The sequence below is a fragment of the Stegostoma tigrinum genome, chromosome 38 (genome assembly GCF_030684315.1).
Source record: "Stegostoma tigrinum isolate sSteTig4 chromosome 38, sSteTig4.hap1, whole genome shotgun sequence".
NCBI lineage: Eukaryota > Metazoa > Chordata > Chondrichthyes > Orectolobiformes > Stegostomatidae > Stegostoma > Stegostoma tigrinum.
The window spans coordinates 12073333-12099350 of record NC_081391.1 but is presented as its reverse complement, the minus strand read 5'-3'; the positions used below and the strand labels follow the sequence as shown (position 1 = coordinate 12099350).

Below are 26018 nucleotides of genomic sequence, written 5' to 3'. Positions count from 1 at the left end.
TCATTTCCACATTGGTGTAATGCCCCCTTATAGAAAGGAAAATGGACATCTGCGTTTATTTATTATCCTGACACTTCTCAGAAATATCTGGAAAGATATCAACCAGAAGTAATTCTCTGGTTGCCACCTGACCACTGTTACAGCGGTCAGTACACAAGAATAGAAATAGACTTGCATTTGAACAGCACCTTTTACAATCAAAGAGGCATTGTGCAAACAGTGAAGAGGTTATGTAATGAGCTCACCATTGTGACACTAGGAGCTCAGAGGTCCATTTGTGGAGAGCAAGCCCGGACAGAGAAGACAATTTGATTTCGCTGACGTTATTAGAGGGATAACTACTGTCTAAGATGAAAGATCCAAATTAAAAAGGGTTAAGAGGCTGTGTAAAAGACAGACATCATTTGGCAACTTTCTGGCTTCGAAGAAAGCAGCAGCAAAGAAGAGTCCAGACCCAAAACGTCAGCTTTCCTGCTCCTCTGATGCTGCTTAGCCTGCTGTGTTCATTCAGCTCTACATCTTGTTATCTTATATTAACAAAGGATTATCATTCCTTCACACACTGGATGAGTTGCACTTTGTCCTGGATGAGTTGGGGGGAAACGGGGTGGGGTGATGTCCAGAACAAGCCTCACGATTAACATTAGACCATTTCAGACTGAAATGAGGGAAAGACATCTTCACTCAGGGGCTGGTGGACCCTGTGGAATTCTCTACCACAGAAGGCTGTGGAGGTGAAGTCACTCAATATATTGAAGAAACAGACACATAGGCTTCTAGAAGCAGAAGGCCTGATGGGTATGAGGAGAAACCAGGAATATGGTGTTGAGATAACAGTTCAGCCATGACCATGTTGAATGAAGGAGTGGGCTCAACGGACCAAATGGCCTACCTCTGCTGTTATTTTCCAATGTCTTCAAAATATTGATGATGTTTTGAAGTGAAATAAAAATTTATTATATAATTTATTGGAACTGATATCGAGTTAGTGGACATTATGCATCATAAGTAAAGGAACATTATAACATCTAAACTAGAAGTAAGTGTGTTTCTTTGAAAACTTTGTGGTCAAGTTGGAAGGCTGGGCAGATAGACTGCAGAAAGTCAATGTGGAGCCGTGTGAGGTGATAAATCTTTATTAGAAAGAACTTGAGCAGGCGATATGAAATAAGGACAACAAATCTTAAAGGGACGTAAGGATGTGGGTTTATGAGTGAAAATGGCAGGGCAGGCGAGAGAGCCATTTTTAAGGTTAAAGCAAATTGGATTTTATTATTAGGCAAAGAGTCCAACAGCTAGGAGGTGAACTTGGACAAGACACTAGTGAGACCTCAACCAGAGTACGGTGTAAAGTTCTGGGCAGCACACTACAGGGAAGATAGAAACACACTGGACAGAGTGAATTAGTGATTTACAGAAATGGTCCCGAGGATGAGAAGCTTCAGTTGATGATATATTGGAGAGTTGCTATTCTCAGGGAGGAGAAAGCTGAGGGTAGATCTGATACAAGTTTCTAAAATCTCGAGAAGCCCAAATAGAGGACAGCAGGAGAAACTGTTCCCACTTGTAAAAGGCCCGAGAGTGAGGGACACAGATTTGAAGCTAATTACAAAAGTAGCAAATATGATGTAAGAGAAACATTTTTACATTTCAGGCCTGGAATGCACTGCCTGGTGGTAGCATGTTCAATTTCAGCATTCAAAAGGTCATTGGATCATTGTCTGACCAGAAACAATTTGCAAGGGTAAAAGAGCAAAGGCATGATGCTCATTCAGACAGCTAGTACAGCCTCAATGGGCTGAGTGGCCTCCTTCTATGATTCTGAAAAGAAGATTGGGGTTATATACGGGCCTGTTTGCAGGTGAGAACCCTGGATTTGTCTGACATACAGCAAAAATGTGTAACAGGATGGAATGTTGGTGTATTTGAGAACAAGAACATTGTCTTTCAAGATTACTTGACGCCTCAAAGGGAGAAAGCCAACTGCAAGAAGCAGAAAGTACTAGTCACCAGACTGTAAAAACAATTCTTTAAAAAGATTTCAACTTGTCTACTTTACATCATCAAACTTGCTTGATTTTAAAAACAAATCAAATTGGAAGGAGAACAATATTTTGTCTCTCTCACTAGCCATACCCCTCTGTCTCACCAGTTTAAGCAAATAACGAATTATAACTGCTATAAGAAGCAAATGAGAGAATATATTAGCTTCAAAATTGGTGAAATGGGATCATGAGTGGGCCTGGGGCCACCATACCATGACCAGACCATGGGTTTTCTTGCTAGATTACTAGTCCAGTTACATTACACTACATCACCATAATAGAAATGACATAAACGGAAATACAATGGACTAATACAATCAAGATGTGAAGTGTATATTATTTCTGGTTCTTTAGCTCTTAAGTTTAAACATTAGAAAAACCAGTTACTGAGAAAAAAACAATTTGCACCAAAGCATTTCTCAGGCAAAGATAAAAAGTGATGGCATACTAGTATTAATCGCTGGACTGTTAATCCAGAAACATAGATAACAGAATCCCGACAGTAAGGAAGCAGGCCATTTAGCCCATCGAGGCCACACTGACCCTCCAAACAGCATCCCACTCAAACCCATCCCCTAGCCCTGTACCCTGCATTTCTCATGGCTGACCCACCCAGCCTGTACATTCCCCGACACTATGAGCAATTTAGCACGGCTAATCCACCCTAAACTGCACATTTTAGGCCATGGGAGGAAACTGGAGCATCTGGAGGAAACCCACACAGACACAGGGAGAATGTGCAAACTCCATGCAGACAGTCGACCAAGGCTGGAATCGCATCTGGGTCCGTGGTGCTGTGAAGCAGCAGTGCTAACCACGGAGCCACCGTTCTGGGCACCAGGATCCGAATCCCGCCCTGGCAGATGGTAGAATTTGAGCTCAATAAAAAAATATGGAATTAAGAATCTAATGATGACCTTGAATCCATTATCAATTGTGGGTAAAACCCATCTGGTTCACTAATGCCCTTTAGGGAAGGAAACTGCCATCCTTGCCTGGTCTGGCCCCACATGTGACTCCAGACCCACAGCAATGTGCTTGACTTATAACTACCCTCTGGGCAATTAGCAACAAGCAATAAATGCTGGAGTGGCCAGCAGGGCCCTCATCCCGTGAATGAATAAAACAAAAGGTGATGAAACCCAGTTGTTAGATTGTACAGTAACAGGGTAATAATGCCACATTGGAGTTTCTAATGGAAAAAGTTGATACAAAAGAACGATGAATGTGTGACAGTAGGAAGTACTTGAAGATGCAAGATCATGAGTAAAATATGAAATATACAACATAGAACTGTACAGCACAGAAATGGGTCCTTCGGAGCTACAAAGATAGTGGGAATATGTAAATAAGAAGCTCCTCAACATCTTACTTGGTGAGGCATGTCTTTCTTGTCTGTGGTCTGAGTATGTATACGTGGTCACATCTGCCCCATTTAATTCTCTTTTCGATGACTGAGGGCTGGGAACATGGCTGTACCTCGAGATGTTATCGTCATTCTGTGGGTGCAAAGTTTTGGGAAAGAAAAACACAAAAACCATCAGCAAGCTGTGTCCTCAACTTTCAGACAATTTGATATCCAGCAGTAGTGCATGATTCACTGTATTGCATGGTTCAGTTACAATCCTGTAGCATGAGGTCAGTGGTTGCTCATTGGCCCATTTCCCACACCTGAACTTTTTCTTTTAAATACAGAATCCCTACAGTGTGGAAACAGGCCCTTCGGTCCACTCCAACCCTCAGAACATCCCACCTAGACCCATTCCTCTATAACCTAACAAATCTACACATCCCTGAACACTATGGGGCAATTTAGCATGGCCAATCCACCGAGCCTGCACATCTTTGGACTGTGGGAGGAAACCCATGCAGACACGGGGAGAACATGCCAACTCCTTACAGGCAGTTGCCCAAAGGTGGAATTGAACCTGCGTCCCTGATGCTGTGAGGCAGCAGTGTTAACCACTGAGTTACCCTTTTGGGACAGAATACTGTATATACTGCAGAGTAAAACTTAGTTGGAGAAACTAGTACAAGGCAATGCATCTGAAAGGGTTAATGTTGGAGACTGCACACTGGCTCAAGATCGTGATGGGATTAAATATTTCATCGCTGTCTCCTGATTGTCACTAATAACTAGCCAGTGCACTAGCCTCTTGTTATCATAGAGTAAACTACATGGAGTCCTGGAGATGTACAGCATGGAAACAGACCCTTTGGTCCAACTTGCCCCTGCTAACCAGATACCCTAAATTAATCTAGTCCCATTTGCTAACATTTGGCCCATATCCCTCTGAAGTCTTCCTATTCATCTACCCATCCAAATGCCTTTTAAATGCTGTAATTGTACCAGCCTCCACCACTTCCTCTGGCAGCTCATTCCATACATGTACCACCCTCTGTGCGTTGCCCCTTAGGTCTGTTTTATATCTTTCCCCTCTCACCTTAAACCTGTGGCCTGTAGTTTTGGACTCCCCCACCCTGGGGAAAAGACTTTGGCTATTCTTTATCTTTATTCTTTTCCTATCCATGCCCCTCATGATTTTATAAACTTCTATAAGGCCACCCCTGAGCTTCTGATGCTCCAGGGAAAATAGCCCCAGCCTATTCAGCCTCTCCCTGTAGCCCAAACCCTCCAACCCCAGCAACATCCCTGTAAATCTTTTCCAAACCCTTTCAAGTTTAACAACATCCTTCCTGTGGCAGGGAGACCAGAATTGAATGCGGTATTCCAAAAGTGGCCTAAGCAGTGTCCTGTACAGCTGCAACACGACATCCCAACTCCTGTACTCAATGCACTCACTCAGGTGCCTCTTCTTGTTAAGACTCATTAGGGTTCATCCTCTATTATTAACTCAATAGGTCCTTGAACATAGTATAGAAAAGTACCTGTAGTTGTGGTTGAGTGGTTAAGGTGGCGGATTAAGAAGTCTGCTCACAGGTTCAAGTCCTGCTGACTACAGTTCCGGACTTTGATTTGAGGTACCCTCTTGTGGTGCAGTGGTAGAGTCCCTACCCCTTGACTGGGGCTCAGGTTCAAGTTCCACCAGGTCCAGAGGTGTGTAATAACATCCTCAAACAGGTTGATTAGGAAAAACAGTTTAAACAAAAAAGATCAAAGAAATGAGGATTAAGGACTCTTATGGCACAGTGGTAGAGTCCTGAGGTCTCATTTGCTCCAGAGGTGTCTCTGAACTGGTTGATTGGGAACATCTCAAAGAAACAAAGAAACCTACAGCACAGGGACAGGCCCTTCGGCCATCCAAGCCTGCGCCGATCAAGATCCTCTGTCTAACCTGTCATCTATTTTCTAACAATCTATGTCCATTTGCTCCCTGCCCATCCATGTACCCGTCCAAATGTATCTTAAAAGGCGCTAACGTGTCTGCGTCTACCACCTCCACTGGCAACGCGTTCCAGGCGCCCACCACCCTCTGTGTAAAGAACTTTCCACGCATATCTCCCCTAAACTTTCCTCCTCTCACTTTGAACTCATGACCCCTAGTAATTGAGTCCCCCACTCTGGAAAGCAGGATCTCTTTGAGCTTAGAGATAATGGGAACTGCAGATGCTGGAGATTCCAAGATAATAAAATGTGAGGCTGGATGAACACAGCAGGCCAAGCAGCATTTCAGGAGCACAAAAGCTGACGTTTCGGGCCTAGACCCTTCATCAGAGAGGGGGATGGGGGGAGGGAACTGGAATAAATAGGGAGAGAGGGGGAGGCGGACCGAAGATGGAGAGTAAAGAAGATAGGTGGAGAGGGTGTAGGTGGGGAGGTAGGGAGGGGATAGGTCAGTCCAGGGAAGACGGACAGGTCAAGGAGGTGGGATGAGGTTAGTAGGTAGCTGGGGGTGCGGCTTGGGGTGGGAGGAAGGGATGGGTGAGAGGAAGAACCGGTTAGGGAGGCAGAGACAGGTTGGACTGGTTTTGGGATGCAGTGGGTGGGGGGGAAGAGCTGGGCTGGTTGTGTGGTGCAGTGGGGGGAGGGGATGAACTGGGCTGGTTTGGGGATGCAGTGGGGGAAGGGGAGATTTTGAAACTGGTGAAGTCCACATTGATACCATATGGCTGCAGGGTTCCCAGGCGGAATATGAGTTGCTGTTCCTGCAACCTTCGGGTGGCATCATTGTGGCAGTGCAGGAGGCCCATGATGGACATGTCATCAAGAGAATGGGAGGGGGAGTGGAAATGGTTTGCGACTGGGAGGTGCAGTTGTTTGTTACGAACTGAGCGGAGGTGTTCTGCAAAGCGGTCCCCAAGCTTCCGCTTGGTTTCCCCAATGTAGAGGAAGCCGCACCGGGTACAGTGGATGCAGTATACCACTGTGGTATACTGCATCCACTGTACCCGGTGCGGCTTCCTCTACATTGGGGAAACCAAGCGGAGGCTTGGGGACCGCTTTGCAGAACACCTCCGCTCAGTTCGTAACAAACAACTGCACCTCCCAGTCGCAAACCATTTCCACTCCCCCTCCCATTCTCTTGATGACATGTCCATCATGGGCCTCCTGCACTGCCACAATGATGCCACCCGAAGGTTGCAGGAACAGCAACTCATATTCCGCCTGGGAACCCTGCAGCCATATGGTATCAATGTGGACTTCACCAGTTTCAAAATCTCCCCTTCCCCCACTGCATCCCCAAACCAGCCCAGTTCATCCCCTCCCCCCACTGCACCACACAACCAGCCCAGCTCTTCCCCCCCACCCACTGCATCCCAAAACCAGTCCAACCTGTCTCTGCCTCCCTAACCGGTTCTTCCTCTCACCCATCCCTTCCTCCCACCCCAAGCCGCACCCCCAGCTACCTACTAACCTCATCCCACCTCCTTGACCTGTCCGTCTTCCCTGGACTGACCTATCCCCTCCCTACCTCCCCACCTACACCCTCTCCACCTATCTTCTTTACTCTCCATCTTCGGTCCGCCTCCCCCTCTCTCCCTATTTATTCCAGTTCCCTCCCCCCATCCCCCTCTCTGATGAAGGGTCTAGGCCCGAAACGTCAGCTTTTGTGCTCCTGAGATGCTGCTTGGCCTGCTGTGTTCATCCAGCCTCACATTTTATTCTCTTTGAGCTTAGTTTTGTTTCAGTGTCTATTAGAAAGTGTCTAACCTGTTTAATGTTTCCTGTAAATGTGTTTTAACGGGCACTAGTGGTACACTGTACCAACCAGTGTCTGGTAGTGGTGTACTTATAGCACTTACAACAGGTGGCACACAGGAGAGTCCAATTATAACCCACAATTCACATCTCCCTCGCCCCTGTTGCCTGTCTGTGAACACGGTTGTGGTTCTTTTGGGACAGGCGGGGGTAACAAACAGAAATGTTAGTTTCCCCTTCTCATACAATGTACAATATCCAAAGGCCTTGTAACCAGTAGTGTGCCTTGCCCTAAATTATCTGGAAAGGTGCTGCAGAACTTTTGTTAAACACAAATGCACACAGAAGATTTGGAAAATGATTGGTGTGGGGTGGTGCCTTACAGTTTTATCGATGAAGCAAAACACATTTTGTCAAAGTATTTCATCTAACCCTGATCAGGTCAAACCACAATACTAATTTAAGGGGACTACCAATAATGATAATGCATGAAGGAAGACTGCTGATTGGCTCGAAACTGGATTCTGATTGGTAGAGGTATTGCCTTGGGCAATGCACCAATTGATGATGACTGACAGCTAACTGTCAGGCTTAGTTAAAATTTGAAGGCAGGCAGGTTGACTCTGATTGGTCAGGGCGTTGTCCTGAGAAATAAACTATCGAATGGCTGTTAACTATTTTTGCTGAGTTGAAACGGGCGCAGTGTGTGTATACGTCCTTTCAATCTGCAAAGTAAAATGGCCTGTAACTCCCAGTACAGGCAAATATACCCCATCAGGAGCTCAACTGAAAATCCTAAATTGGTTGTCAGGCTAATGGCTCAAGAATTTATCTAAAGCCCTAGTACAGGGATCAGCGATCTTAACAACAAGTGTCAAATTTAGTCAAATCTATGATAGGTAAAACTCTTCCAAATAGGAAACAAGGCATTTTTTCTTCTTTATTCATTCACGGGATGAGGGACATCACTGGCCCATCACTAATTGCCCAGAGGGCAGTTAAGAGTCAATCACATTGCTGTGGGTCTGGAGTCACATGCAGGCCAGACCCCAGGTAAGGATGCCAGTTTCCTTCCCTAAAGGACATTAGCGAACCAGATAGGTTTTTCCCAACAATTAGACAATCCACCAGAAGGGATTAGGTTTTCCCAACAATTGGACAATCCACCAGAAGGCATTAGGTTTTCCCAACTATTGGACAATCCAACAGAAGACATTAAAGAAATGTCCTTCTTTCTGTTTTCTACTTACTACTTATGACTAATGCAAATACACAAGCCCCTAAGATATTGGCATCACCAAAGTCATGTGTCTGCTGCCTTGATCTTTTTGATTTGGAAGGTGTTCTCGAAGGAGATTTGGTAAGTTTCTGCCGTGCACCTTATAGATGGTGTTAACTGTGCATCAGTGCTGAAAGGATGAATGTTAACAGGGGTGGATGGAGTGCCAATCAAGAATTTGTCCCGGATGGTGTTGAGATTTTTGAGTGTTATTACAGCTGTGCTCATCCAGGCAAGCAGAGAGTATTCCAATTCCTCCTGACTTCTACCTTGAGGATGGGGGAAGGCTTTGGGAAGATCTGTCCGTCAAATTCCCTGACCACCACCACACCCCCCGCCCACCCCCCGTCTATCAGAACCCAATGATCACAGCCACTCGACTTATTCCTTGCCCTGTTCTAATGAGTTCAGCTAACTTAGCCACCAAACGAGACAATCAGAGCTCCATTTAGAAGCAAAATACAGCAGGTTCTGGAATCTAAAAATCCTGGAAATCACACTGAGTTAGGCAGCATCCATGGAGAGAGAGAAAGGTAATGTTTTGAGTCTAGATGACTCTTCATTAGAACTGTTCATCCACTCTAATGAAGATTCCTGTAGACCTGAAATGTTCACTTGCTCTTTCTCCACAGATGCTGCCTGACCTGCTGTGATTTCCAGTTTTTTTTTGTTTTCAATCAGAGCCCCAACCTGGGAAACGATTAAGAAGGAAAATGACCTTCCAATTTGTTGATTACCGTTATCGAGAGACATTACCATGGAAGGGGGCCGTGGGCTTGCTCTACCAGAGATGTTTCCAGATGATGCTGGGCTGCTGTGTTCTCTCCACCCTGGGACTTTACTGTGGAGAACTTCGCGGGCCTGAAACAAAGAACATAGATTAATATAAAGCACAGCAACCCAATGCTGCATGGTGGGGGTGATCCTTTCAGTCTTACAACATTGCCAATCATGTAACCTTGCAGGGGGATCAAGGGATGAACAATAAATGCCAGCCAAGTCAGTGACACCCACATCCCGTGAATGAATGCAAACGAGAATGGCTCACCGACAGCCACACACTGTTGATTATTGCCAACAGGCACTGAAACAATTACTGTCATTATTGAACTAAAATTATCTTAATTAATACAGAGAAAGAAGTGTTGTACTTTGTCTATACAGCTGATTTATAATTAACTTGCTACAGTCATATTCTATGATAGGTATCTTCCAGGTAGCCTTTTACAGGAATGTTATGGCACATGAATGTTATGGAGTCGGTAGGACTTGAACTTTGGCCAGCCAGCTTAGGGACAAGGACGTTATCACTGCACCACAACAGTCCCTAATGTTTTGAGACAGCATGTTCAGGCAATACATCTCCAGGAAGGTGGGACATGAACATCTGGGACAGAGGGTAGGGTGGTCCCACTGTGTCACAGGAGCCCAAAGTTTGATTTATCACATCGTCGGCGTCTGCTAGCTACTTAAAACCTCACATTCACAATTCACAACATCAATGAGTGTGCGTCTACATTATCTTTCGGCTGCGCTTAGTTGGTTGGCCCTTTAAAGAGACAGTAATTGTGCAGACATTCAGATGAAAGGCTAATATGCAGATCCCTTTGTGTGACTGAGCGTAGCCCAAAGAAAAGGGCCTTTGGGAAGACCGTGCACACCAATGAATCTCCATACAAAGTGAATCTACATTCAAACACATGGCAACATGTGGAAAATACCTCAGTGGTGCCAGTATCTTAGTAGATGACCCAGTGGGGTATTGATCCCAACAAACCAGATCATCCATGCAAGCATCCCTGATGAGGCCAGCATCCATGGTCTAGCTCCTAGCTGTCCTTCTGAAGATGCCGATAAGCCACTTTCTTGTATCAGTGATAATGGGAACTGCAGATGCTGGAGAATCCAAGATAATAAAATGTGAGGCTGGATGAACAGGTTAAGGAGGCAGAGACAGGCTGGACTGGTTTTGGGATGCAGTGGGTGGGGGTGGGGGGAGAGCTGGGCTGGTTGTGTGGTGCAGTGGGGGGAGGGGACGAACTGGGCTGGTTTTGGGATGCGGTGGGAGGAGGGGGGATTTTGAAGCTGGTGAAGTCCACATTGATACCATTGGACTGCAGGGTTCCCAAGCGGAATATGAGTTGCTGTTCCTGCAACCTTCGGCTGGCATCATTGTGGCACTGCAGGAGGCCCATGATGAAAAACCAGTCCAGCCTGTCTCTGTCTCCCTAACTTGTTCTTCCTCTCACCCATCCCTTCCTCCCACCCTAAGCCGCACCTCCATCTCCTACCTACTAACCTCATCCCACCTCCTTGACCTGTCCTTCTTCCCTGGACTGACCTATCCCCTCCCTACCTCCCCACATATGCTCTCCCCTCCACCCATCTTCTTTTCCCTCCATCTTCGGTCCACCTCCCCCTCTCTCCCTATTTATTTCAGAACCCTCACCCCATCCCCCTCTCTGATGAAGGGTCTAGGCCCGAAACGTCAGCTTTTGTGCTCCTGAGATGCTGCTGGGCCTGCTGTGTTCATCCAGCCTCACATTTTATTATCTAAGCCACTTTCTTGCGTGGTTTGCTGGGACTTTCCGAAGGCGAGCAGAGACTGTTCCATCACCGTCCTGGCTTATGCCTTGAGGATGGTGGACTGGCTTTGGAAGATCTGTCCATCAAATTTCCCGACCTGTCAATGATTACAACCACTCAACTGATTCTAATGAGTTCAGCTAACTTGGCCACCGAGTGGGACAATCAGAGCTCCAACCTGGGAAACGATGGCGGAGGGAAATGACCTTCCAGTTTGATGATTACCATGTTGAGAGACATTACTGTGGAAGAGGACCATGGGCTCATTCTGCCAGAGATGTTTCCAGTTGATGGGAGGCTGGAGTGATCTCTCCATCCTGGTACTTTGATGTGGATGTGTCAGTCTCATTGCTGTCAGTCTGGAGTCACACGTAAGGCCAGGCTGGTGAGGACATCGGCTTTCCCTACACACCTCAGGCACCACTTGTGAACTAGATGGGGTTCTGGGAAAATGTGTCTCTTCGGAGATGGGGCGGGGTGGGGTAGGGAGGGATGGTCTATGCGAGATGCTGTTCAGATAGTCAGTGTGGACTCAATGGGCAAAATGGCTTGCAACTGGACAGGGATTAAATAAGTAGACTGGGTAGTAATGAAGGTGTTTGCCTTCATCAATCAGAGCATCGAGTACAGGAGTTCAGATGTCATTGTTATTGGCTGTACAAGACATTGGTATGGCAACATACAAAGTACTGTGTACAATCCTGGTCGCCCTGCTACAAAAAGGATGTTATTAAACTGGGAATGGTGCAAAAAAAGTTTACAAGGATGTAACCAAGGCTGGAAGGTTTCACTTATATGGAGAGGCTTGATAGGCTGGGACTGGTTTCACTGGAGTTTAGGAGGTTGAGGGGTGACCTTATTGAGGTGCATAACATCATTAGGGGCATAGATAAGATGATTAGCCAAGGTCTTTTCCCCGTAGTAGTGGACTCCAAAACTAGAGGACATAGGTTTAAGGTGAGAGAGGACCTGAGGGGCAACTTTTTTCACAGACAGGCTAGTGTGTGTATGGAACAAGCCACCAGAGTGGAGTCCAGTACAATTACAACATTTAAAAGACATTTGGACAGGTACATGGATAGGAAGAGTTTAAAGTGATATGGGCCAAAGGGGACTACTTCAGTTTAGGAACCCTGGTTGGCATGGATCAGTTGGGCCAAAGGAATGGGAAATCGTGTCTCACTGACTCCAGACCCACGGCAATGTAATTGACTCTTAACTGCCCTCTGGGCAATTAGAGATGAGCACTAAATGCTGCCTGGTCAGCGATGCCCTCATCCCATCAATAAATATGGAAAACTAACCTGACTGAGTTTTTTGAGGAAGTGACGAAGAGGATTGATGAAGGCAAAGTGGTGGACGTGGTCTATATGGACTTCACTAAGGCATTTGACAAGGTTCTGCAGTGGTAGACTGGTTAACAAGGGTTAGATCACGTGGAATACAGGGAGAACTAGCCAAATGGATACAGAACTGGCACGCAAGTAGGAGACAGAGGGTGGTGGTGAAGGGTTGTTTTTCAGATTGGAGTACTCCTCTATCCTATCCCTGTAACCCTGTATTTCCCATGGTTAACCCAACTAACCTACACATCCCTGGACACTACAGGACCATCCACCCAAACCTGCACAGCTCTGGACTGTGGGAGGAAACCAAAGAACTCGGAGGAAACCCACACAGACGCAAGGAAAACATTCATAGTGCACTCAAAAAGCCACCCAAGGATAGATGAAACTGGGTCCCTGATGCAGTGAGGCAGCAGTGCTAATCACTAAGCCACTGTGCCACCCAACAGATTACGACTTGAAAATGACCAGATCAGCCCACGATCTCACTGAACGGCAGAGCAGACTCTATCAGCTGAATGACCGATTTCCGCCTCTACGTCTCATGGTTCAGGACTTCATTCCCGGTGCTGATTATTTTGGAGAAGACTAGGTTGGTTCCCAGGACAGGTTTCACACTCGGGGGATGCTGGGAGTCGATGCCAACCTTGTTGTAAAAGCTGAGAAACTGATTCGAAAGTTGGAAGTGTTTCTCGGCCAGAAATCGATAGCGGCGTCTCTCCTCGGCCAGGGCCTGTTTGTAGCTGTTGTGGAGAAATAATTCCAGGCCGGACTCCAGATTGTAGATCCTCTCCTGAAACACATCATGAACAGACACACATAAGAGCAAGGGAGGAAACAGGAGAGACAGGAGCAAAGTGTCCTAGAAATTGCTTCGGTTTAAGCCAGGCCCTCTGTCGCTTTGCTCAGGAAGCCCAAACATAGGGCCCCAATAATAGTTTTAGTTTTCTGACTGGGAAATCCTCTCCCAGGCACTTTAGAGACATAACTTTAAACAACAATTGTAACACTTGCTCTCTAATTGCACACAACATTCTAAGGCCTAAAATATCATCATTATGCAGTTCTGCAGACATATTCGCAGGAAGAATACTGGTTCTAGGGTGGCTAACACTGCTGCCTCACCACACTAGGGACCCAGGTTCGATTTCACCCTCGGGCGACTGTGTGGAGTTTGCACATTCTCCCTGCATCTGCATGGGACTCCTCCGGGTGCCCCAGTTTCCTCCCATAGTCGAAAGATTTGCAGGTTAAGGTGAATTGGTCATACTAAACTGCCCTGTTGCGTCTAGGGATGTGTAGGTTAGGTGGATAAGTCATGGTTAATACAGGGTTATGGGGATGGAGTGCGATGGTCTTCAGAGGATCATTGCAGACTTGACAGACTGAATGGCCTCCTTCTGCAGCTCAGGGATTCTATGACTCTTTTAATTAATTTATTCAGTTAAGTTCATGCATTAACTCAACACATTGAGTCAAGCTGCTTGCCTTGACTCTGACCAACTTGTGCTCAAATTCTCTGAGGTTAGTAACAATGGGGCTTGTCCTTTACCTAGTTGAGAACTGTCAGCAGTTTGGGTTGGAGGCGTTTGAACATTGTAATGACTGGCACCAGTTAGTCATCTCAACATTTAATTATTAGGGGAGAAAAACCACTGTAGCAAATATTACCCTTTATCTGTAGACAAAATTCCACTGACCAAGTTGGGGAGTCAATTGGCAGACCTTGACTAAACATCAATAATTAATATCAGCAGCCTCAAAATCACTGATCTACTCTGACTGGCACAGCCCCTTTACAGAATAGTGCAGAAATAAAATCTTAACAGCCCTGACACAGAAGGACAGACAGCAAAGTGTAGAGCTGGATGAACACAGCAGGCCAAACAACATCAGAGGAGCAGGAAGGCTGACGTTTCGGGCCTAGGCAGGCTTCCTGCTCCTCTGATGCTGCTTGGCCTGCTGTGTTCATCCAGCTCTACACTTTGTTGTCTCGGATTCTCCAGCATCTGCAGTTCCTGCTATCTCTGAAACAGGAGGATAGGCAAACTGGTGAAATACACAAAGAAGCTCAGGCAGAAGTTGCTACACAAAAGGCAGTGGAGCCCAAGTAATTAATATTGTCTAGAAGGCTTCATGTAAATGCAAGTAATTGTGATTAAAAAAAACCTATAATACTGTCTTGAAAGGCTTTTTCTCTGTAGTTTATGGTCTGTTACCTGGGACACACAGCAAGACAAATATCAACTACACCTGGAGGACTATCGGTGAAAGATGCTCTTTGGTCTGCCTGAAACCTACTGACCTTTCAGAGCAAGGGGTTGACACCAACTGAGTGTTACAGATTGGCACATTCCAAGGTTCAGGGACATAGTAAAGCTTGGGGCAGCTGCTGCCAAAGAGCAGTGGGGGAAAGGCCACCGTCTAAGGATTTTCTGGCAAAGTTATATGGGGGTCTGTTCAGTTATCGGACCCTTCTGGGCCCTAAAATGCATGTAAACATAGACAGGTTCAAGGAAGAGATGCCTTTGCTTTGTGTGGATAGATTCAAACTCCAATGTTTGTTTGTTTCCTTGAAATGCCACTGTACAAAACCGAACTGTGTTTGTGACTATATGTCATACAACAGGAAACAGACCCTTTGGTCCAACCAGTCCATGCTGAACATAATCCAAAACTAAACTAGTGCTACCTGCCTGCTCCTGGCCCTCATCTCTCCAAACCTTTCCTACTCATGTATTTATCCAAATGTCCTCTAAACATTGTAATTGTACCCACATCCACCACTTTGTCCAACATATCATCCCAAAAATGTGGCTTTTATAGGAATGCACACCCAATGTTCCCACCGAGTGCCCTTCACTTACCTGCATGTCTCTGGTCTGTGAGCTCCTCATTCTCTCCAATTGCCGGAGCTCTGCATTTGCCCTGCCCAGGACCTCAATCCGTTTCCTATGTTCCATTTCAAATCGATGTTTACTTTCCTGCATGGAAGAGAACAGTTTGTAATTTTTGCTTGAAGAACTGGATTGTTCTGGGAGAAAAAGAATAGAGTTTACGGCAGATATTCTCACATTCAGGGATGCTCCCAGAAATAAAGCCTTCGTCCCGTATAGTCTGGACTTTGTCACGACAGGAACATGCAGTTGAATGATGTTGTTCTATTATTGGAGCACTTATAAGGAGAGGCTATCTCAGTGACCATGCAAATTCAACTCTCAATCTTTATCACTTTCTTTTCTGGGACTTTACTTTGTTACAGTGCCCCTTTGAGGGGACATTATCTGTCCGTTTCATTTCATTCCATTCAACTGATTTATTCAAAATGAGTGGTACCCCCTCTAAGGGGCTGTCTCCTGCTTTATGCTATTTACAGGTGAAGGTCAATTTCCTTGGTACAGAGGAGGCGCAGTTAATTGAGGTCTCTAAAGTAATGAGGAGCTGAACGGATACAGTGAAGACACCTAGAGGCTAGCTCATTAGCCATGGGCACAGATTAAAAGTAGCAGGATTAACAAAGGTGGTGATACCCAGAGGCTAGGGGTTTCTCAACCAGTTTGGTGGTTGAGGTGAACCTCTGAAACACTCCGACCTGCGAGGCTACGGACCAAATGTTGAAAATTTGGGCTTAAAATGGGCAGACAGTTCATTCAGATAGCACAGACTTGACAGGCCAAATGGCCTCTTGCTGTGCTGGTTGCTGCTGTGGTTCTACGGCTGATTCAGACCCCCAGCTGTTGAGAGTTAAACCTCAGAAAACTGCATCTTAACATGAAAACCGTACGACAGTCAAGAGCAAAATCTCCTTTCTGGGCAAAACTCCCAAAATCCGGAATTCCCTTCTCTTTGTCTCTACCCATAAAGTTTGGAGTGAAATGAGCCAGCACTCCACAGCCTTCCACTGATGTCACAGTCCCAAAAGCAAAAGACTCTTAAATGCAGGAAGTTTGTCTCGGTTCACTCACACTGATGTACTTTATATCCAACTGTGTATTACGATCCATTTCCTGAAGGAGATCATCATTGAATCTCCAAAACTGCGAAAGTAAACACCAAATATTAAAACAATGGGGCCAGTTGTGAAGCATCAAGATCAACAGTATTGCAGCATTTGTGCATAGGATGTAGAATGACTCAGTGAACCTTCCAAAAACACGGCATTTGGTCAGAAACTTGACAGAATTGAATGCAAGCCTTGTTGTATAATTAATTAATGCACACTTTTTCTTTATTAATTTGATCATGGAAATATGGCTGGGTCTGCAGTTATTGCCCATCTCTCACCATCCAGAGGGCATTAAGAGTCAATCACATTGCTCTAGAGTCACATGTAGGCCAGACCAAGTAAGGATGGCAGATTTCCCTCCCTAAAGAATCATAGAATCCCTACAGTACAGATAGAGGTTATTTATCCCTTCGAGTCTGCACTGACCCTCCAAAGAACATCCCTCCCAGACACAGCACACACACTCCCCCCCCAACTCACACTATCCCCTAACCCTGCATTCTCCATGGCTAGCCGCCCAAGCCTGCGTATCCCCGGACACTATGGGGCAACTTAGCACGGCCAATCCACCCTAAACTGCAAATCCTTGGATTGTAGGAGAAAACCAGAGCACCCCCAGGAAACCCACACAGACAGAGGGAGAATGTGCAAACTCAACACAGTCACCCATGGGCGGAATCAAACCCGAGTAGCTGGTGCTGTTTAAATCTGGGCAGATAGGTGATGGGCCAATCACTCGAGAAAAGGGCATGGGTACATAGATAAACAAATAATTGAATTATTGGAAAGTTGCCTGAGTGGAGTTGCAACTACAACATGAAGAAAATAGGTAATCAAAACTGAAATACAGTTTTATAAAGACTTCATATGTAATATTAATTTAAGGACTTGGGTTTGGAAGGACTGTGGAAAAATGAAATTGGTGCAAGTTCTGTGGAGCTACCTGGATTTTGTATTTTTCAAGTTCAACAAAAAAAGAGATTCTGGATTTTTGTTTTAAAGAGACATTTATTAAAAAGCACATGGTCCCAGATAATTGTTGGTGTTGCTCGAACTCACGTTGGTGAAAACAGCTGACTGCTCTGATGACCGAGAGTGAGCGAGCTGTAGTTGAGGAAAAGTCTGCTGAATGAATGAAGCTTCTCAGCTCAGTTCTATTCCTTCTGGGAAAGATCCCTTGTGGATCTAGTGTGCTACCAGGAGCCCTAGTCTAGCCACTCTCACGTGAGAAGCCTCGACATGAGATCATTTATAATTTCTTGAATGACCACATCTGCAAAGGTCCCCCATGACAACTCTACATGGTCAGTGCCATCTGTCTTGGAGCACAGAACACATTCTTAACAGTCTTCCCTGCACTTCAAACCCTGTCCTTTGTGCTTTAAGAACTATTTGTTTCCCTTTGCCCTGCGTGGGGATGTGTTTGTTTTGTATGTATCTAGAGGGGTAGATATTTATACTTCCATATTTCAAACTGGGTTAACCAGTTCTGCATCACCTTTAATTTAATTCAGGACTCTGGCTGTGCAGTGGTAGCATCCCTACCACTGATCCAGGAGGCCAGGTTCAAGACCCAGCTGTTCCAGAGGAATGAAATAACATCCCTGAACAGGTTCATAGAGTCATGGACATGTACAGCATGGAATCAGACCCTTTGGTCTAACTTGTCCACGCCGACCAGACAATCTAAATTAATCTGGTCCATTTGCCAGCATTTGGCCATATCCCTCTAAATCCTTCCTATTTATATACCCATCCAGATGTCTTTTAAAAGTTGTAATTGTACCAGCCTCCACCACTTCCTCTGGCAGCTCATTCCATACATGCACTGCCTTGTGTGTGAAAAAGTTGCCCATTAGGTCTATTTGATCTCTTTCCCCTCTCACCTTAAACCTATGCCCTCTAGTTTTGGACTCCTTAATTACCCTATCCATGCCCCTCATGGTTTTATAAACTTCTATAAAGGTCATTTCTCAGCCTCCAATTAGAAAAGAGTTTCTACCGAGTCTTATTTTACATTAAGCCAATCATTTTTTGGTTATTATGGAAGGCTGGTTCACAGTTTATTTTCTACTAAGCCTAAAGTATACAATTAGTCACATGAGGAATTATGTAAAACGATTAAATTCATGTTGTGACATGTGGAGTACAAGAACTAGAGAAAGTTAATGTGTTCCTCCCAGTCTCAGTCCTAACAACAGTTACAGCCAATCTGTGCAATAAAATAAAGTATAAAATCATGAAAGGTTTGCACAACTATGAACACTTCAGTATACAAATAAATTCAAGAGTATGTAGCTTCATTTAAAAGCTATTTAAATTGTTCAATATTTAACCATTATCAAAATATTTACTAGTATCTTAATCCCATTGTAATAAGGTTTTGCCCGAGCCAACATTTTGTTAGGTACAGTGGTGACACAATTAGCTTGCATTGTCCTGAATCAGGGATAAAACAGATTACCTTCAGTGTCTATCCAATTACCCTGCTTCAGATGGACCCAGGTCAGAAATCACCTGGTCTGTGGTTCACTTCAAGGTCGAACAGCCAGTGTTTGGGTCTACAACCTTTGACGAATGTTTATAAAATGTCATTGATTTAATCTGATGCCAATGTGATTGGACAAAAGCCAGTTTGCAATAGTTAATGTAAAAATGATGAATCAAATGATCACAGATCAGCTACTCCCTTTAAGTAGATCGTTTCCCTCTATCCCATGGGGTCCTGGCTGGTTCCCAGTTCCATCCATCAATCCAATCCCAGAATAATGGATGGCTTTGCAGAATTCCTTAACAGCCAGATGCTTGTGTCTTCGGAACAGGAAGACTGGAAGAGGAGGTGATCCAATAAAGTGATTGAATGGGATGAGAACAGACAGAAGGGCATGGGTTTAAGCCCCAACCAGGAGATGTGAGCAGCAGGTTGGCAGTCAGAGTGCAGTACTGAGGGAATGCGGCACTGTCTTGGAGAGTGTGTTGCTGTGGGGGGGGGGGGCTTCAGGGGATCTGTGTAATCTGAAACTTTGACCCATCGTAAACAGAAAGTACTTACAATTACTTCCAGGTCATTGCTGAGTTGCCTCTGAGTATCTGTCATCTGCAACAAGACCTGACCTTAACAGGGACAGGAGAACAAACAAGAAAATCAATTCATTGAGGAATAACGACCAGCTTTGCAGTTAATTCACAAATTAGAAGGTAAAAGCAAACGGAGGAGTCATAGCAGATTACGCATTGTGGTCTTTATATTATGGTAGTTGCCGTGTGCTCTAACCCTAACCCTGAATCTAACCCTCACCCTAACCCTGACCCTGACCCTGACCCTAACACAATCCCCACAATGACCTTTCCAAAAGTCAACTGCTACGTTTCATATTACCACAACCTTTAAAATCGAGCTACCTGCAAAAAATATTGGCTAATGCTTTATTACCCTCCGCTGAAGCACTTGGGGATGATTTACCATGCTAAAGTTGCTATATAAATGCTAACTGATATGGATTTTTTCTTTTGCAATGTTCTTCCTAACAGCAGACAGAAGTGACTTTTTCCTAATCTAGTTTGCATCTGTTTTGTTCCAGTCTTTAAACTGAGGTTCACAGTGTTCTGGGCTCACCCTGACTGTACTGTGTAGAATGGAGTTACCATTTACCAGTAACTGAATGGAATGGACTTGCCAATATAAAAACTGTGGCTGCATAAGCAGGTCAGAGGCTGGGAATTTTGCAATGAGTAACTCACCTCCTGACTCCCTCAAAGCCTGAACACCATCTACAAGGCACAAGTGAGGAGTGTGATGGAATACTCCCCACTTGCCTGGATGGGTGCAGCTCCAACAGCTCTCAAGAAGCTCAACACCATCCAGGACAAAGCAGTCCCCGCTTGATTAGCACCACATCCACTCCCTCCACCACCGACATTCAATAGCAGCAGTGTCCCCCACTAGAGGTGCTGGTGCTGGACTGAGGTGGAGAAGATCAGAAATCACATGACACCAGATTATGGTCCAACAGGTTTATTTGAAAACACAAGCTTTTGGAGCCTTACTCCTTCTTCAAGTGTCAATAAGAGGCAGTATCAGACACAGAATTTATAAGTGAAAGATCACACGATTGATGAGGTGCTAAGATGCTGTTATATCTTTAATCATTTAGAAGGTTTTAATTGATTGATATGCACATGTGAATCCCCAAATTCCTTCAAGTCACTGTCCTGAGAGAACTAGAGGTTTTATCAGTGTAAAGAAGAGGTGACTTTTTAGGTCAGACAATGCATGTTGGGTGTGAGGCCCTGTTTAGAACCTGTCTGTGGTTTGGTTTGGAGTCAGACAGGTTTTATTGCTAAAGTAGGAATTTATAAAATGCCACATTGATTGACTGTCTATAAGTTGTGTGCTTTTTGAAGAAAATAGAAGATATCAGCAAATACAAATTCACCTCATAGATGCACAATTGTGTGTGTGTGTGTGTGTGCACGTGTGAGAGTCTGTGAGTGTGTGTGCACATGTGTTGAGTGTGTGAGAGTGTATTGTGTGGTGGGGTCACCTGTAGTGTGATATGAACCCAAGATCCCGGTTGAGGCCATCCTCATTGGGACCAAACTTGGATATCAGCCTCTGCTCGGACCAGTAGCAGAGAAACTACGCCATGTTTTTCATAGCCCTCAACACATTAGCAATGACAATGAGTATTTCGCCAAGATCTTCCCTACGCCTCCACTTTTCGCCTTCAAACAACCACCAAACCTTAAACAGACCATCATTCGCAGCAAACTACCCAGCCTTCAGGACAACATTGACCACAACACCACGTGGCAAATTCAGTAAGGCATGTCAGATCTTTGACATGGGAACTACCATCGAACATGGGAACGCCACCCAGTGTGTGCATGGCAGATACTCATGTGTCTCAGTCAATGTTGTCTATGTCACATTCTGCAGGCAAGCATGCCCCAAGGCGTGGTATATTGACAAGACCATACAGATGGCTATGACAACAGATGAGAGGACACGTCGCAACAATCACCAGGCAGGGATGTTCCTTCCCATTTGGGGAACCCTTCAGTGGTCAAGGACATTCAGCCTCAGATCTTTGGGTAAACATCCTCCAAAGCAGGCTTTGAGATACCCAACAACGCACAGTCACCAAGCAGAGGCTGATAGCCAAGTTCGGTGCTGGGGTCTTGGGTTCATGTCACACTACAGGTGACCCCCACCACACATTCTCAATGGCACCTAAGTACTGGGGTAAAATGCTGGCCAGCCAACAATACTTGTGTCCCTTTCCTGTAAAATGTCTTGCAGTGGAGTGGATAGAGTCCCTATCTCTGAGCCAGGAGCTCCAGGGTTAAGTCGCTCTCTGGGCCTTGAAGCCAAAAGAAGGTGCCTTCATAATGTGGCCAAACAGGTTATGTATCAACTCATAAAACCATTCCAATGTACTCAATGACAGCCAGTAACAGTGGGAGAGAGATTCTTGGTCAGCTGGCAAGAACTTCGGAGTCTCTCTCATTACTACTCATAGATCCAGGACTGCAACATGTAGGTCAAAGTGCATGCTGCCACAGCAACCTGATCTCCTGGTGGTCAGACCCAGGAGACAGCTGGTATGGATCTGATTGGTGGTGGTGACATGGGGATCAGTCACCATTCTGGTTGAGTGTGCACTGGGGACCTGCCTCCTGTCCCTCCCAGCGGTGGATATTGTGATGCTATGGATCAATCCAAACTTCGGAAAGAGAACACGAGGCGAAGCAATTTTATGTCAGATTAAAGAGCCTCATTTCTCCAGTTTGATTTCACACTCAATCATGGGGGAGGGGGGTCAGCTTCTTTGGTTTTGACCCCACTCCTTCTGATCACTCAGCTCAGTCGGCTTGCAAGACATGAATTACCCATCAGCCGTGCAATTTGATCAACGTGACCCTCGGCTTTATCGTCCACAGGTCTATTCACTCAATTTATGGCTACGCCAAAATAGTGTCGATCTCGTCCTGACATTGAATTCCTCCACACCATCAGCTCTTCCTGCACTGTGTGTTATGTTATTGAACACATTCCAGACCAGGCAGGCAGCGCATTTTTAAGACAGGTGCATGACATTATAATGTGCCTACGAAGGCACCTACCTCCTCCTCTGCATTCACTCTCTCAGTCAGTGTCTTGTGTGCAGTTATGTGCATATAATATCTGTAAGCATAGAGTGCAGACTATGCATAAGTCTGTGATATTAGGACAATATAAATAGTGTGCGTTGTTCATAAACGTCAAGATATCTGTCTCAACAAGAAGGGTGGCACAATGGCTCAGTGGTTAATACTGCTGTGACTGTTAGTCACAGTGCCAGCGACCAGGGTTGGATAGAGTGACTGACTGTGCAGAGTTTGCATGTTCTCCCCGTGTCTGCATGGGTTTCCTCCGGGCGCCCTGCTTCCCTCCCACAGTCCAAAGATGTGCAGATTCGGTGGACTGGCCATTGTACTAAATTGTCCCATAGCATCCAGGAATGTGTAGGCTAGGTGCACTGGCCATGGGAAACGCAAGGTTACAGGGTTAGGGAAGAAGGTTGTGTCTGGGTGGGATGTCCTTCGGAGGTTGGTGCGGACTCGATGGGCCAAATAGCCTGCTTCCACACTGTAGGGAATCTATGATCTAAAAGCCTGGTCTTTGACAGTACTGAAATTTGTGGTGTATGTTGCATGAGCTAACACCAAGCAGGATTCAGTCCATGTCATACTGATAGTAGTATTTGGCCTAAGAAACCACATCACCACAGTCCCTCGCATTCATCTCCATCATTGTATCCATATGCTTGACTTTTCCACCTACCCCCAAGTAGCAGGACGCATGTATGGTGATCTTCATAGTGACAGGATTTGAGCACAGGAAGCAGGGATGTCTTGCTGTAATTCTACAGATGTGACCACACAGGTTCTGCTGAAGGGTCGCTGGACACAAAATGTCAATTTTGCTTTCTCTCCACAGACATGTTGAGTTTTCCCAGCAATTTCCAGATCTTCAGCATTGGCAGTGTTTTGTTGTATTTCATTGAAGGACTAGGCAGGGTAAAGACAAAAAGGATGTTCCTGATGACCAGGGAATCCAGAGTCAGGTAGCACAGGTTAAGGTGAGGATAAACTATTTAGGACTGAGATGAGGAGAAATGCTCCACACCCAGAGAGTGTGTGGAGCATGAGGAATTCTCCACCACAGAAAGTGGTTGATGCCAAAACATTGAATGTTTTCAAGAAGATCGATGGTGTTCTTACCCCTGAAGGGATCAAAGGGTACAGGGAGAAAACAGGAACAGCAGATTAATTGGATGATCAGCCATGATCATACTGAATGAGAGAGCAGGCTTGAAGGGCTGAACATCTTCCTCCTATTCCAGTTTTATCTATTTCTATGTTTCAAACTGGACAGAATGAAGCTGGTCTTGACGTAGAATCATAGAACCCACTACGGTGTAGAAACAGGCCCTTTGGCCCAACACAGTCCACACTGAATCTCAGAGCATCCCACTCAGACCCATCCCTATAACCTGCCTAATCTACACACCCCTGAACACTATGGGGCAATTTCCCATGGCCAATCCACCTAACCTGCACATCTTTGGACTGTGGGAGGAAACTAGAGCACCCAGAGGAAACCCACACAAACACAGGGAGAAAGTACAAACTCCACACAGTCAGTCACCTGAGGGTGGAATCAAACCTGGGTCCCTGGCGCTGTGAGGTGGCAGTGCTAACCACGGAGCCTCTGTGCTGTCCCCATGACACGATGAGGCCAGGTTCAATCCTAGGGGGTGCTCTCAGTGATCATTCCAGGATCTACTTGTCATGGCATGACAACCAAAAGCATCACTGGGCAGGCAACAGCCTAATGGTATTATCATTGGACAGTCAACCCAAAGACCCAAGTAATGTCCTGGGGACCTAGGTTCAAAGCCTGCCATGGCAAGTAAAGGAATTTGAATTCAATAAATCAATTCTGAAATTAAGAGTCTAATGATGATCATGGATCCATTAACAACTGTCAGGAAAAACCCATCTGATTCACAAATCCACTTCAGGGAAGGAAGCAGCCATCCTTGCCTGGTCTGGCCTACATGTGACTCCAGGTGCACAGCAACATAGTTGACTCTAACTGCCCTCTGGGCAATTAGGGGGCAGGCAATAAATGCTGGACAAGCCATCCTGTGAATGAATTTAAAAAAAGATCATATTCAGTAACGGGGTACGTTCGAAGGGCTGATGGCCTACTCCTGCTTCTAGTTTCTGGGTCTCTATATTAAAAATGCCCATTCACCTTACACTATGATCACACCAAAGTCTGCAGCTTATTACACCACGTGAGCATGGAGAAACAGTAAGGAAATAGTCACATTGTGCTTTATGGTCCCCTGCGGGAGATAAGGAACTATCACGATTAGCCACATTTTATGAGTCTCTGATTCTCTCTCCCATCCAATCCACAAGCCCTCCAGACAGATAACACACGATATCGTTACTTAGCAACGTGTGACTATTGCAGTGAGGAAACAAAGGTCCAGGGCAAAGCGCTCGGTTTCTCTCTTAAACAGTCAGGCTGCAATGTTCAGGCCGGTGGGTTTTTTTGGGGATTCCATCCCTCACAGTAAGGGGAACGCTACATCGCAGGTTGGAAGTTGGTTGGCCTCAGGAAGTGCCGATTACTCACTGTCTACTAGTTTGTCTGATTGTGGCTCCCCTTTGTGGTTGAATTGTGACTCAAATCAGCCGATAAACATGGACATCTTCCAGAGTAAACTTTATTGGGAGAAGTTAAGTCATGTCAGTCAAGTTGAAGACTCTCTCAGCCTAACGCAGTCACTTCATTTAGGTGGAAATGGTGTGGAAATATGGGGAAAAGGCACGTGGATTGGGCTTACCGAACTGGTACAGCCCTGATGGGCTGAATGGCCTATCTCTGCACTGTAACAATGCAGTGATCAGACAGAAAAGTGAGAGACATGCTTTAAAACACAAACAGAGATGAGGAGATAACAAGGTGTAGAGCTGGATGAACACAGCAGGCCAGGCAGTAACAGAGGAGCAGGAAAGCTGACGTTTTGGGACTGGACATTTCTTCAGAAATGGGATTTCTGAAGAAGGATCCAGACTTGAAACATCAGCCTTCCTACTCCTCTGATGCTGCTTGGCCTGCTGTGTTCATCCAGCTCTACACCTTGTAATCTCAGGTTCTCCAGCATCTGCAGTTCCTACTACCTCAGATGAAGAGAAATATCTTCACCCAGACAGAAGTGAGTCTGTGGGATCCTTTGCTACAACATTGAATATTTTAATAAGGATTTAGATATAGTTCTTAGGGTGAAAGGGATCAAAGGGATAACAGGGTTCTGAGTTGGAAGATCAGTTGTGACAGTACTGAATGGCAGATCAGAACTCAAAGGGCCAAATGGACTACCCCAGCTCCTGTTTTATGTTTCTGTAGGTTTTTCAAATTCATTCTGGGAGGGATTTGAAGGTTATTAAACAGATACCCATGTTTAAAAAATTTGTCAAACTCTAGTAAAGTAGGCGTGGTCCTGAACTCTTGTTCTCAAAGGAGAAATCAGTCGGAGATCGTCCAGTACGTGGTGGTTTGATGTAATCTCAACCTAATTCCCATGAGATCATT

The 26018-nt window shown here is 45.4% G+C and overlaps 1 protein-coding gene across 1 annotated transcript in view; it reads right to left on the bottom strand.

Moving 5' to 3' along the window:
* The window catches only part of LOC125447195 (brain-specific angiogenesis inhibitor 1-associated protein 2-like protein 2), a 72526-nt gene that overhangs the window by 30503 nt on the left and 16005 nt on the right, over positions 1-26018 (bottom strand). The window contains exons 4-9 of the mRNA XM_048521408.2: positions 19416-19477; positions 16323-16394; positions 15225-15341; positions 13004-13150; positions 9182-9286; positions 3418-3544 (exon numbers count right to left, since the gene is read on the bottom strand). Coding sequence (XP_048377365.1) covers positions 3418-3544; positions 9182-9286; positions 13004-13150; positions 15225-15341; positions 16323-16394; positions 19416-19477 — 630 coding nt within the window. The remainder of the gene's footprint in view (positions 1-3417; positions 3545-9181; positions 9287-13003; positions 13151-15224; positions 15342-16322; positions 16395-19415; positions 19478-26018) is intronic.